The 11,667-nt window shown below is 34.7% G+C and overlaps 1 protein-coding gene and 3 pseudogenes across 4 annotated transcripts; 3 read left to right on the plus strand and 1 right to left on the minus strand.

The window, feature by feature from the left end:
* The first annotated feature begins 315 nt into the window (after positions 1-315).
* On the plus strand, positions 316-2,694 carry LOC147949899 (jacalin-related lectin 13-like). Of its 2 annotated transcripts, XM_087458493.1 has the most exons (4): positions 316-420; positions 820-1,043; positions 1,609-2,094; positions 2,191-2,694. In XM_087458493.1, exons 2-4 carry the CDS (start codon positions 837-839, stop codon positions 2,464-2,466), a joined length of 969 nt encoding a protein of 322 aa, XP_087314619.1. In that variant the 5' UTR covers positions 316-420; positions 820-836; the 3' UTR covers positions 2,467-2,694. The 2 variants fall into 2 exon arrangements, with proteins under 2 accessions (XP_087314619.1, XP_087314616.1); XM_087458490.1 differs by lacking the exon at positions 316-420 and having other exon boundaries at positions 777-1,043; positions 2,191-2,466.
* A 992-nt stretch (positions 2,695-3,686) lies between these two features.
* LOC147949900 (uncharacterized) lies at positions 3,687-4,806 on the plus strand (annotated as a pseudogene).
* A 1,890-nt stretch (positions 4,807-6,696) lies between these two features.
* Positions 6,697-9,028, plus strand: LOC104791100 (jacalin-related lectin 13-like; annotated as a pseudogene). The gene is made up of 4 exons (XR_015561989.1): positions 6,697-7,008; positions 7,111-7,545; positions 7,962-8,447; positions 8,544-9,028. The product of XR_015561989.1 is annotated as a jacalin-related lectin 13-like (transcript).
* An 879-nt stretch (positions 9,029-9,907) lies between these two features.
* Positions 9,908-11,293, minus strand: LOC104791115 (protein SUPPRESSOR OF NIM1 1 pseudogene; annotated as a pseudogene). Its single transcript, XR_015596059.1, has one exon. The product of XR_015596059.1 is annotated as a protein SUPPRESSOR OF NIM1 1 pseudogene (transcript).
* Positions 11,294-11,667: the final 374 nt, after the last annotated feature.

Raw genomic sequence — 11,667 nt, forward strand, 5'->3', positions numbered from 1 at the left:
TAAATCCTAATCGTTCTTGATCCTTATCTTCTTAACCGTGACTCGGTTTAGATAAGGATTACCCCATTTCTCAAGTTGACTTCGTGTTTAACCCAACAAATGTATGTTTTATTAAATCATGAATTGAATTAAAATCCTGCACAATAATATTATATAGGAGGGAAGAAGAAGACTTCATTTGGTCTTATAATAACAATTCCTTTTCTTAATATTTTTTATCAAGCTTAGAGTTTAAATACAATATTATACATTGTTGATTATGGAAGCAAGAGCTTCTATATAATTTGTACGATTAGCCAAAGCTAAGACACCTTCATCTTATAGATCATAGGTCAACTTCACCTTCATCTTATATAATTTGTACGATTAGCCATAGCACTCTCTGTTCATCATCTCTTTCTCTTTCTACCACAATCATAGGTCAACTCTCTCTTTCTCTATATCTCTCTATGCATATTTGCTTTTATTATAGGCAAATGTTTGCGCACCATATTCTTGAATACATATTTGTAATTGTAATGAGCATAGTTTTGATAATTTAAGAGCATATAAAATCTTCTAATTGTATATATGAGATAATAAGAGTTGGAGGGTTTCAGGATTGCACAAAAAAAAAAAGTCGGAGCTTCTCCCCTTTTCACCCGAAGAAACTTGATTTTCTTCTACTATGTTTCTTCCTTCGATGTGATCTTGTTTGATTCTTGGCTTGAAATGGTTTTATCTTAAGAAAAAAAATCTCCCAACATAAAGAAACACATGTTTGTGTTGATGTCAAATATATATTGACTAAGCAAACACAACACCTTTTGATGTTTCAAGATACGAAACTATTCAAGATGACACAAAGGTTGGAAGCGGAAGGGGAAAAGAATCCACAAACCCAATATAATTGGGATGATGGATCAGACCATGATGGTGTAACAAAGATATATGTACGAGGTGATCGTGAAGGCATACAATTCATCAAGTTTGGCTATGTTGGGACCCGACAACTGATAGATGAATCATTCCATGGTTTCTCAAATCAATGTTTCACACAGATGGTAAGACTTTGAATTATTCTAATTAAATTCCCTTTATTCTAGCTTTTCATGAGAATAATATTGAACTTTTTTTTTTTTGAACTACATTTTTTTTTTTGAAGTTTGAGATTGATTATTTAAATGGTGAATATCTTGTATCTGTTGATGAGGGCTACCACAACCGCAATGTGATTCAAGCACTTCAATTCAAAACAAACTTGAAGGTCCATGAAATCATGGAATAGTCACGAAGCCATAGACACGAAAATAATTATGGCTTTTTCCATGCATGGCTATAATTTCGTGTTTAGTTTTTTTTTTTAGTGTGGCTATATTAGTATATTTTCGTGGCTTTTTGTGGGTTTTATTTTTTTATATAAGTAACTCTTAACTAAATTTTTTGTACTAATTATATATCATTATTGTATCACTGGATTCAATATGTGATTTTGTGTCTGTGTGTGTGTAATGTATATCTACCAACTCTGACTACCATGTTTTTAAAAAAAAAATTGTAGTCTGAGATATATAAATCATGTATGTTAATGTAATGTATATCTACCATGTTTTTTTTTTTTTTTTGTAGTTTGAGATTAACCATGCTGACAACGAATATCTACTGTCTATTGACGGTTACTACAACGAGACTTCCGGTGTGATTCAAGCACTTCAGTTCAAAACCAACATGAAGACTTCCGAAATGATGGGAGGCAAGGACGACGACGATGATGATGATGGCGAAACGGGTACAAAGTTTTCACTTGGATGCAACGGTCATAAGATCATTGGATTTCATGGATATGCCGAGAAGACGCTATATTCCCTTGGAGCATATTTCACATCACTTCCTATAACTAAATTGGAATACAAAGATAGTGCTAAAAGAGAACTTTACGATAATGGTAATTCAGGCTACCTTTGGGATGATGGTACTTTCCAAGGAGTAAGAAAGGTGTACGTTTATTATGATGGTCTTTATATAAGGTGTGTGAGGTTCGAGTACGATAACGGTGGCAAAGTGGAATCTCGTGAGCACGGGGTAAAAGATATAGCTGACGTACAAGAAAGAGAGGTTACAATTCCTACAACTTAATTATTCGTCAAGCATATATATCTTCTATGTGTGTTCTTGAATTGTGGCTTATATATGAAGCCTTTTTCATTGCAGTTTGTCCTGGACTATCCAAATGAATTTCTCATGTCCGTGAAGGGAACTAGCACACGAGTTAATATTGAAGGTGATCGTACGGTGATTACATCGTTGAGTTTCAAAACATCTAAAGGGAGGACCTCTCCAACATTTGGAAATGAGTTTTGCAGGAGTCCTGTTGAATTCGAGCTTGAAAAGAAAGGGTATGCTATTGTTGGGTTCCATGGACGGTCTGATTATTATGTTCTTCATGCTCTTGGAGCATATTTTTTCCCGATTCCTTGTGCTCAATAACTTCTCAAGATGGGGGGGGGGGGGGGGGGGGGGGGGGAACTAGTTCTTAAATATTGTCTTTCTATACATCTTGTACCTTTTGTTTTAAACTTCTGATTAACCAGAAAGTTTTGGACCAAGGTCCATAGTCTTCTTGGACCAAGGTCCATAGTCTTCTTGGACCAAGGTCTAGAGCTTGGTTAATTGACTAAACTTATTTTGAATAAACTTTACAAGCTTTATGAGTCATCACCCATATTAGGCCTTCATTTTCTCATTCAGAACAACTCCCATTTTGGCAAGTGATTACACTAGCTTGTAGTGCTCAAATCAGTGGATGTAAATAGAATATCATCACCATAATAGCTCGCGACAACGAGATCAACGCAAAAGCTAAATTATAAATCAAAAAGATACGTCTAAATAAACACTTTCACTGCGGGACGGTGTGAAGTAAGTTTGCGCACCATATTTTCTTATTGTTGGATCTGAATTATCATCATGTCCTAGTACAGAATTTTTTACCGGCTGCATTAAAAGGGTTGTTACATAAGGGTCCTAGGATTGCCATCAATAGATTATGCAGTTACTTCAACAGGTTGTGTCAACGCATCATCGACCTGGAGAAACTAATGGCAATGGAGACAGAGTTTGTGGAAACAATGTGTCAACTGGAGCGTTTCTTCCCTCCATCCCTTTTTGACATCATGTTCTACCTTCAAATTCATCTATCAAAAGAGGCACGTTTGGGAGGACCAGTACACTTCCGCTGGATGTATCCCTTCGAAAGGTTTGATGTACTCATTTGCTTCAATATATGTATTTCCTGCAATTATGTTGAACTAATATTCATTTCTTGACTGAGTTATAGGTACATGAAAACACTTAAGGCTGTTGTTAAGAATCATGCAAGGCCAGAAGCATGTATGGCTGAGGGGTATTTAGCTGGAGAATGTGTTGCATTTTGTTTACACTTCCTTAAAGATTCAGTACCAGTTCAAGAAACAGTTAATCGCAATGAAGATATTGAGGCTGATAGAGGCGTGGTTGAAGGTCGACCTCTATAGAAGGGTATAGAAGTTACCCTATCAGATAAAGATAGAGACACTTCACATCGCTATGTGCTAATGAACATGACATCTTTGGATCCTTATATTGAGTAAGAGGTAACCCTTTATGTTTCATCTACTAAATATTATTAAAATTCCATTCTCAAAACTGTTGTTTAATGTAAAATCAGGATGCATTTGGAAGAATTAGAAGCTAATGATTCTCGATGTGCTAAAAATGGAACTTTGTTATGGAAAAACCATACTGAGCAGTTTGCATAATGGCTTAAAATAAAGGTTTCCAGATGCAACTTGTCTTTTTGATTATTTGTTATACAGCTTGTTAAATTGACTGATTAGCTTGTTAGCTTCATAATAATGTTTTGCTTGATGGCTGGTTAGCTTATCTTATAGCTTGATGGCTGGTCTTCTTGGACCAGATTGTTAGCTTATCTTGTAGCTTGACGAATGGTTTCTTGGCACAGATTGGTAGCTTCATGATCATGTTTTGATTAATGACTGGTTAGCTTAGCTTGTAGCTGGATGACTAGTTTTCTTGGCACAGATTGTTAGTTTCATGATCATGTTTTGCTTAGTGATTGGTTAGCTTAGGTTGTATCTTGATGACTGGTATTCATGAATATCATTTTAGTACTTCAGCTTGATGATCAAGGTTGGAATTTTACTGTGGCAGATTCATTCAGACTCAACAAATAGTCATTCTAAGGAGATAAGGTGGTTGGCATTTGGACCAAGAAATGTTGCTTTATCACATAAAGGATTTATCGTTAATGGGCAACGGTTTCACACAGATGCGGTTACGCGGAAGACACAAAACAGTGGAGTAACTTATGAAGCATTTAGCATGTGTAGATCAAGTGCTCGAGATATGAGACAAGTCGCCGATATGCTTACATATTATGGAGTGATAAAGGAGATTTTACTTATGGACTATCACATGTTCAAATTGCCACTGTTTAGATGCAATTGGGCCAACACAGAGAATGGTGTGAAGGGGGAAGATGGTTTCACTCTTGTCAACCTTCATATGAACCAAACAGCCTATTTGAAAGATCCATTCATTCTACCTTCTCAAGCAAAACAGGTTTTCTATTCTAGGGAAGATGATAATTCAAATTGGTATGTTGTTATGAGAGCACCAACTAGAGGCTTTCATGAGTTGGAAACAGAAGAGGATTTAGGTGTTGCACCTTTGCCTGTCCAAGAAGTCGAAGATTTGGATGATGAATCTTGTGATGGTGATAGTGTTTATGTTAGGGATGATTGTGAAGGCTTGTTAGTGGTAGATTGATAGGTGTTTGTGGTTTCTGTAAACAATGAAATTTGTTATGGTTTTCTAAACATTTAAATATATTTATATATTTTGTATTAATTTTTATTAGTTTTTTTACAAATATTCGAAATAAATTTTTTTATTTTAAATAATAAATAATTCGTAATTCATTTTAATAAATAAATTTTGAATAATTTAGAAACAAACTAATAACATGAAACATTTGCTATAGGTAAAATCAAATTAATGAGTTTTAATAACATTTGTATCACGTTATTATAAATATTAACAATTGCACAGTAGACAACGCTACCGTTGTATAGTTAACTATAGCAAACCGGCAATCTGCTATTAAAAGTGTCCGACCTACTATAACGGGCGATCTCAGAGCGTTTTAGGAAACGCTATAATTGTACACTCAGAGCGTTTTTACGGCCGCTATTAATACCCTTAGTTCCTGTAGTGTGTATTTATCCTCTCCTAAGAAAAGAAAAATAACTTTAGGCGCCTTATAAAGAGGTTTTGAAGGATGGCCATTGTTAGGGTTTACTTGTGGCAACTAGGATGACACTTCATCTCTTCAAAATTGTGGAAATCATGAAAATTTCCAAGTTTGACACTTTGGAATCGGTATTTCTTCTTCTGTTTTTCTTTTGGGTTTAAGTTTTATATTTAACTGTTTAGTTGTTGTCTGTTTATTCTATAGATTTTGGTATTTTTTATGTTATTTTTATTCTATGTAACTTCTGTCACAAATTAAAAAAAGATATAAAACTTAACATTTTACCAAAAAAAAGAAGTATATGTTTGATATCACTATTTACAACATGAAATTAAATCCAAATCAAATTAAAAAAAAATGTTTTTAAGTTTTTAAATCTTCTAACCAATTTGATTTATTTTTTTGTTTGCATAGTGATTTTATTCAATTCCATTAATAGTACCTTTTTTCTTTTATATAGATGTGAATGTGATATTGTACCTAAATGGGTTGTGTTCTATATTTTTCTTTGATTGATGTGTCAGCTCCTCGTCAGTCGTCACACCAAAAAGTTGATTTGTGGTCAGACTCTAGCAACATTAGTGTTGATGAAAGACCCAAGTAAACATTAGTGTTAGAAAATGTGTTGGAGCAACTAATAATTTAAGCTGGGAAGTCGTGTTGACAACAACTTCCTCTATTTAAGTAAGCTGCATCGAATTCTTTTACCTGCAGATCCAAGAAATAAATACAAGTTGCTGAAAAAAATATATATACAACAGTTGACGGGATAAAATTTAAACTAAATAAAATTGCAAGTGGGATTCAATTATTGCATAATGTATGTTTTCTTAAATCGTGAATTGAATTAAAATCCTGCATAACAATATTATATAGGAGGGAAGACGAAGACTTCATTTGGTCTTATAATAATAATTCCTTTTCTTAATATTTTTTTATCAAGCTTAATGTTTAAATACAATATTATACATTGTTGATTATGGAAGCAAGAGCTTCTATATAATTTGTACGATTAGCCAAAGCTAAGACACCTTCATCTTATAGATCTCCATAGCACTCTCTGTTCATCATCTCTTTCTCTTTCAACGACAATCATAGGTCAACTCTCTTTCTCTATATATCTCTATGCATATTTTCTTTTATTATAGGCTAATGTTTGAGCACCATATTCTTGAATACATAATTATAATTGTAATGAGCATAGTTTTGATAATTTAAGAGCATATAAAATCTTCTAATTGTATATATGAGATAAGAGTTGGAGGGCTTCAGGGTTGCACACAAAAAAAAAGTTGGAGTTTCTCCCCTTTTCACCCAAGAAACTTGATTTTCTTCTACTATGTTTCTTCCTTCGATGTAGATCTTGTTTGATTCTTGGCTTGAAATGGTTTTATCTTAAGAAAAAAAAAATCTCCCAACGTAAAGAAACACATGTTTGTGTTGATGTCAATTATATATTGACTAAGCAAACACAACACCTTTTGATGTTTCAAGATACGAAACTATTCAAGATGACACAAAGGTTGGAAGCGGAAGGGGAAAAGAATCCACAAACCCAATATAATTGGGATGATGGATCAGACCATGATGGTGTAACAAAGATATATGTACGAGGTGATCGTGAAGGCATACAATTCATCAAGTTTGGCTATGTTGGGACCGGACAACTGATAGATGAATCATTCCATGGTTTCTCAAATCAAGGTTTCACACAGATGGTAAGACTTTGAATTATTCTAATTAAATTCCCTTTATTCTAGCTTTTCATGAGAATAATATTTAACTCTTTTTTTTGTGAACTACTTTTTTTTTATTTGAAGTTTGAGATTGATCATTTCAATGGTGAATATCTTGTATCTATTGAGGGCTACCACAACCGCCATGTGATTCAAGCACTTCAATTCAAAACAAACTTGAAGGTCCATGAAATCATGGGATATGAGAACTATGATTATAACTTTAAACTAGCCTTGTCTGGCAAGAAAATCATTGGGTTTCATGGATCTGCTAAGTCAAACCTGAACTGTCTTGGAGCATATGTTACAAGCATTACTCCAACTAAAATGGAAGCAAAAGGAGGAAAGGTAGGCAAGGAGTGGAATGATGGAGCGGACTATGAAGCTTTAACAAAGATTCATTTACGAACTACTTCAAAAGGCATAAAGAGCATCCAATTCGATTATGTGGACAAGGCTGGACATCCGAAAGTGCTAGTCCATGGTTCTAGCACGGCTGGAGGCAACACGCTGGAGCCGGTAAATAAAATTAAACTTTATTTAAATTTGGTGACTAAAGAGTTAATAGTCTGGTGATAGTTTGTACTAGAGTGTTGTTATCAGACTTAACAAGCCATAAAAAAGTCATGAAAATGCCTATATAGACACGAAAAGAATTCATGGTTTTTTTTTCCATGCATGGCTATAATTTCGTGGTTTTTTCGTGGTTTTATCTGTGGCTTTTTGTGGGTTTTCTATAAGTAACTCTTGATTATATGTTTTTTACTAATTATATATCATGCATTATTGTATCATTGGGTTCAATATGTGATTTTGTGTGTGTGTAATGTATATCTACCATGTTTTTTAAAAAAAAAATTTGTAGTTTGAGATATATAAATCATGTATGTTAATGTAATGTATATCTACCATGTTTTTTTTTTTTTTTTTTGTAGTTTGAGATTAACCATGCTGACAACGAATATCTACTGTCTATTGACGGTTACTACAACGAGACTTCCGGTGTGATTCAAGCACTTCAGTTCAAAACCAACATGAAGACTTCCGAAATGATGGGAGGCAAGGACGACGACGATGATGATGATGGCGAAACGGGTACAAAGTTTTCACTTGGATGCAACGGTCATAAGATCATTGGATTTCATGGATATGCCGAGAAGACGCTATATTCCCTTGGAGCATATTTCACATCACTTCCTATAACTAAATTGGAATACAAAGATAGTGCTAAAAGAGAACTTTACGATAATGGTAATTAAGGCTACCTTTGGGATGATGGTACTTTCCAAGGAGTAAGAAAGGTGTACGTTTATTATGATGGTCTTTATATAAGGTGTGTGAGGTTCGAGTACGATAACGGTGGCAAAGTGGAATCTCGTGAGCACGGGGTAAAAGCTTTATCTGACGTACAAGAAAGAGAGGTCACAATTCCTACTACTTAAACATTCGTCAAGCATATATATTTTCTATGTGTGTTCTTGAATTGTGGCTTATATATGAAGCCTTTTTCATTGCAGTTTGTCCTGGACTATCCAAATGAATCTCTCATGTCCGTGAAGGGAACTAGCACACGAGTTTATATTGAAGGTGATCGTACGGTGATTACATCGTTAAGTTTCAAAACATCTAAAGGGAGGACCTCTCCGACATTTGGAAATGAGTTTTGCAGGAGTCCTGTTGAATTCGAGCTTGAAAAGAAAGGTTGTGCTATTGTTGGGTTCCATGGACGGTCTGCTTATTATGCTCTTCATGCTCTTGGAGCATACTTTTCCCCGGTTCCTCATGCTCAATAAATACTCATAATGGGGGGAAAACTAGATGAACAAGGTGGTGATGATCATGTTTTAATATTGTCTTTCTATATATCTTGTACCTTTTGTTTTAAACTTCTGATTAACCAGAAAGTTTTGTATCAAGGTCCATAGTCTTCTTGGACCAAGGTCTAGAGCTTGGTTAATTGACTAAACTTATTTTGAATAAACTTTACAAGCTTTATGAGTCATCACCCACATTAGACCTCCAATTCACATTCACAACAACTCCGGTTTGGCATGTCATTACGCTAGCTTGTAGTGCTCAAATCAGTGGATGCAAATAGAATGTCACCACTGTAATAGCTCGCGACAACGAGATCAAGAAAAAATTCGCAAAAGCGAAATTATAAATCAAAAAGATATGTCAAAATAAACACTCTGACTGCGAGAAAATAATCAAAGACTTGTGATCGTCGCAAAGTCGAACTCTCATTAAATCAACAACGTTGATAGTAGTCGTAGAAGTAGATGACGGCTTAGTTTGAGTCAATTATTCTTCAGGCTAAATCGATTCCAACATGTGGAAACTTTAAATCGTAACGAACATATATCTCGACTGAAGTAAAAGTTGCAGTATAGGGTTGAAATTTTACTTTCTGTGTAGTTTACAAATTAGCCACGAAAAAATCTCGTATAGCTACGAACAAAATTTTGTGATTAAATTTTTTCGTGATCTTCTCGAGGCTTTTCTGTGAGTATTTCAAGGTAGACTCGAAATCTTGTAGTATCTACTACACATGGGTCGTAATATTTTTTTTTTGTTTTTTTGTTTTTTTGTTTTTTTTTTGACAACCATATGTGTCGTAATGTGTCGAGTTATAAGATTAAACCTAGCTTCTCATGAATTAATTAATTACTTGACAAGCTATCAGTTTTTTTGTTTTTCTTGTTTATTAAATGGACACTTCGGTCATATCAATACATGCAATAGCCGATCCATTTTTTAAAACCGGAGCTATCATATAGAATACTATACAAATGTTAAAATAAATGTTAAAATAGGTAAATTAACCAGCGAATAAAACAGTCATGAAGAAAAGGCCTATGTAAGAAAAGTTCTCGGCCAGTAATATAAATATCTTTAATTATTTATTCAATTAAGAAGGGTTCACCTAAACCTCGATATTACATAAATATCCAGAGGGAGTAACCGAAAATGGTTAAGAAATTACTAAAAGAGGAAGCAACTCCGAGTATCACATCAGATGATCCCCAAGGAGCATATAAGAAATATTCTAACCTCAACAATCTAACCTCCAAATAAAGGAAGCGAGACCAAATTTGGAGTATAAACACAGTGACAACACTTACCAATCCGAGGATCTATTTGAATCTTCTTGCATTGATCTTCCCTCACGATAAAGATGCAAGCCACTCCAGTTTCATCTTCGCCACGACACATGACTAAGGTCTTCTCATAAATGAAGTAACTAGCTCGATAAACATGCTCACTATATAGCTTTGCCAAGTTAGCTATTGACAAGGTCATCAACTTTATCCAAACCACGCCCTCTCGGCCACCATCCCCATTGGTGTTACTAATCCTCTCCTTAGTTACCCATATCCCAATCTCCCTTGTTACACCGCATTGCTCTAACAACGAAAACCGATCTCCCTTATAAACCGCGAGGATAATTTCATTAATATGAGGGTTCTTTTAAACACGGAAGGAGACATAATGGTTTGAATTTCTCCGTCGAGAAATCAAACATTCGGATGTAGTAGTACTCATTAATCTTAGACCTACCCCAAGTAATCCAGTAGATGTTTCCATTTAAAGACACATTTGATATTTTAGCCACTTCAGATAAGGGGAAGTCGTAATCCTCAGGTCTATTAATAAACCTCAACAAGTTGGAAGCACACTCGTAGATCCCAACTCTCTGATCACTAAAGAATTTACGGTGACAAAACAAATAGCCTAAGATCTTGTATACCTTTTCGGGTCTAGTATTATCGTATCCTAACCCAAAAACACAGAACTCTTTGTCCCAATACTCGATCCATTTAACCTGTCTCAACCATGGGTTCCAGAGAGCTGTCTTGCTCTCTACAAACCGATAGTTACAAAGCAAGAACTCATCGCAAGTAGTCACGATGGTTCTATGATTGTAATTTGTTTCTCTGTTTGGAATATATGAGAAGGAGGGTATCTCACGGACCTCTATCGTTGGATCGATGCTGTCGTGATCGATGATGTCTATTGAATAAATCTTGGAAGTGGTCAAGAGGATGAACTGGGGACGGGAGCGAGACAAGTGATTGTTGATGAAAGTCTTGTCGTTGAAAAGAGAGTTGCATTTTCTAGATACGGTTCTGAACCGAACGAGAGACTGAGGTGGGAGACGAGAGAGTATGTCTTCCTCTAATTCCCACGGAAGGTTCACCAGCGGAGACATGAGGTCTTCTGTTTTCAGTTTAGTTTTGAGTTTTAGCTCTGATAACATAGGAGAAGAGAACCTGTATTTATCCTGTGCTAAGAAAAGAAAATTAACTTTAGTGATCTTTATTTTTTTTCCTTTGGAAAAAGTTATTAAATGCAAAGTAAACAATATAGATCCAAACATTGAATATATACATGTGTAAGTGAAAGATTTTTTGTTGATTTTGTACTATTAATACATATAGATACTATTAATAAAGTGAAAGATTTTACGTTAGGTCTACTTCATTGAGATTTGAGACAAAGGGGCTTTCTAAATGGATACACAACAAATCAATAACAATTAATTGCAACACTTTTAAATGAGAAACTAAGATAAATTAATAGTAAAAGGAGAAAGTATAGTAACACATGCATGGATATAGGGATAAATGGTGAATTAGT

Source organism: Camelina sativa, chromosome 1 (genome assembly GCF_030686135.1).
Source record: "Camelina sativa cultivar CO46 ecotype springtype chromosome 1, ASM3068613v1".
NCBI lineage: Eukaryota > Viridiplantae > Streptophyta > Magnoliopsida > Brassicales > Brassicaceae > Camelina > Camelina sativa.

What these genes read in the sequence shown, in the direction of transcription:
- LOC147949899 (XM_087458490.1), top strand. Translation starts at nt 810, where the DNA reads ATGTTTCAAGATACGAAACTATTCAAGATGACACAAAGGTTGGAAGCG. An exon ending in ATCAATGTTTCACACAGATG is followed by an intron (nt 1,044 to 1,608) that starts GTAAGACTTTGA and finishes TTTTTTTTGTAG; the next exon opens with TTTGAGATTAACCATGCTGA. An exon ending in CTGACGTACAAGAAAGAGAG is followed by an intron (nt 2,095 to 2,190) that starts GTTACAATTCCT and finishes TTTTCATTGCAG; the next exon opens with TTTGTCCTGGACTATCCAAA.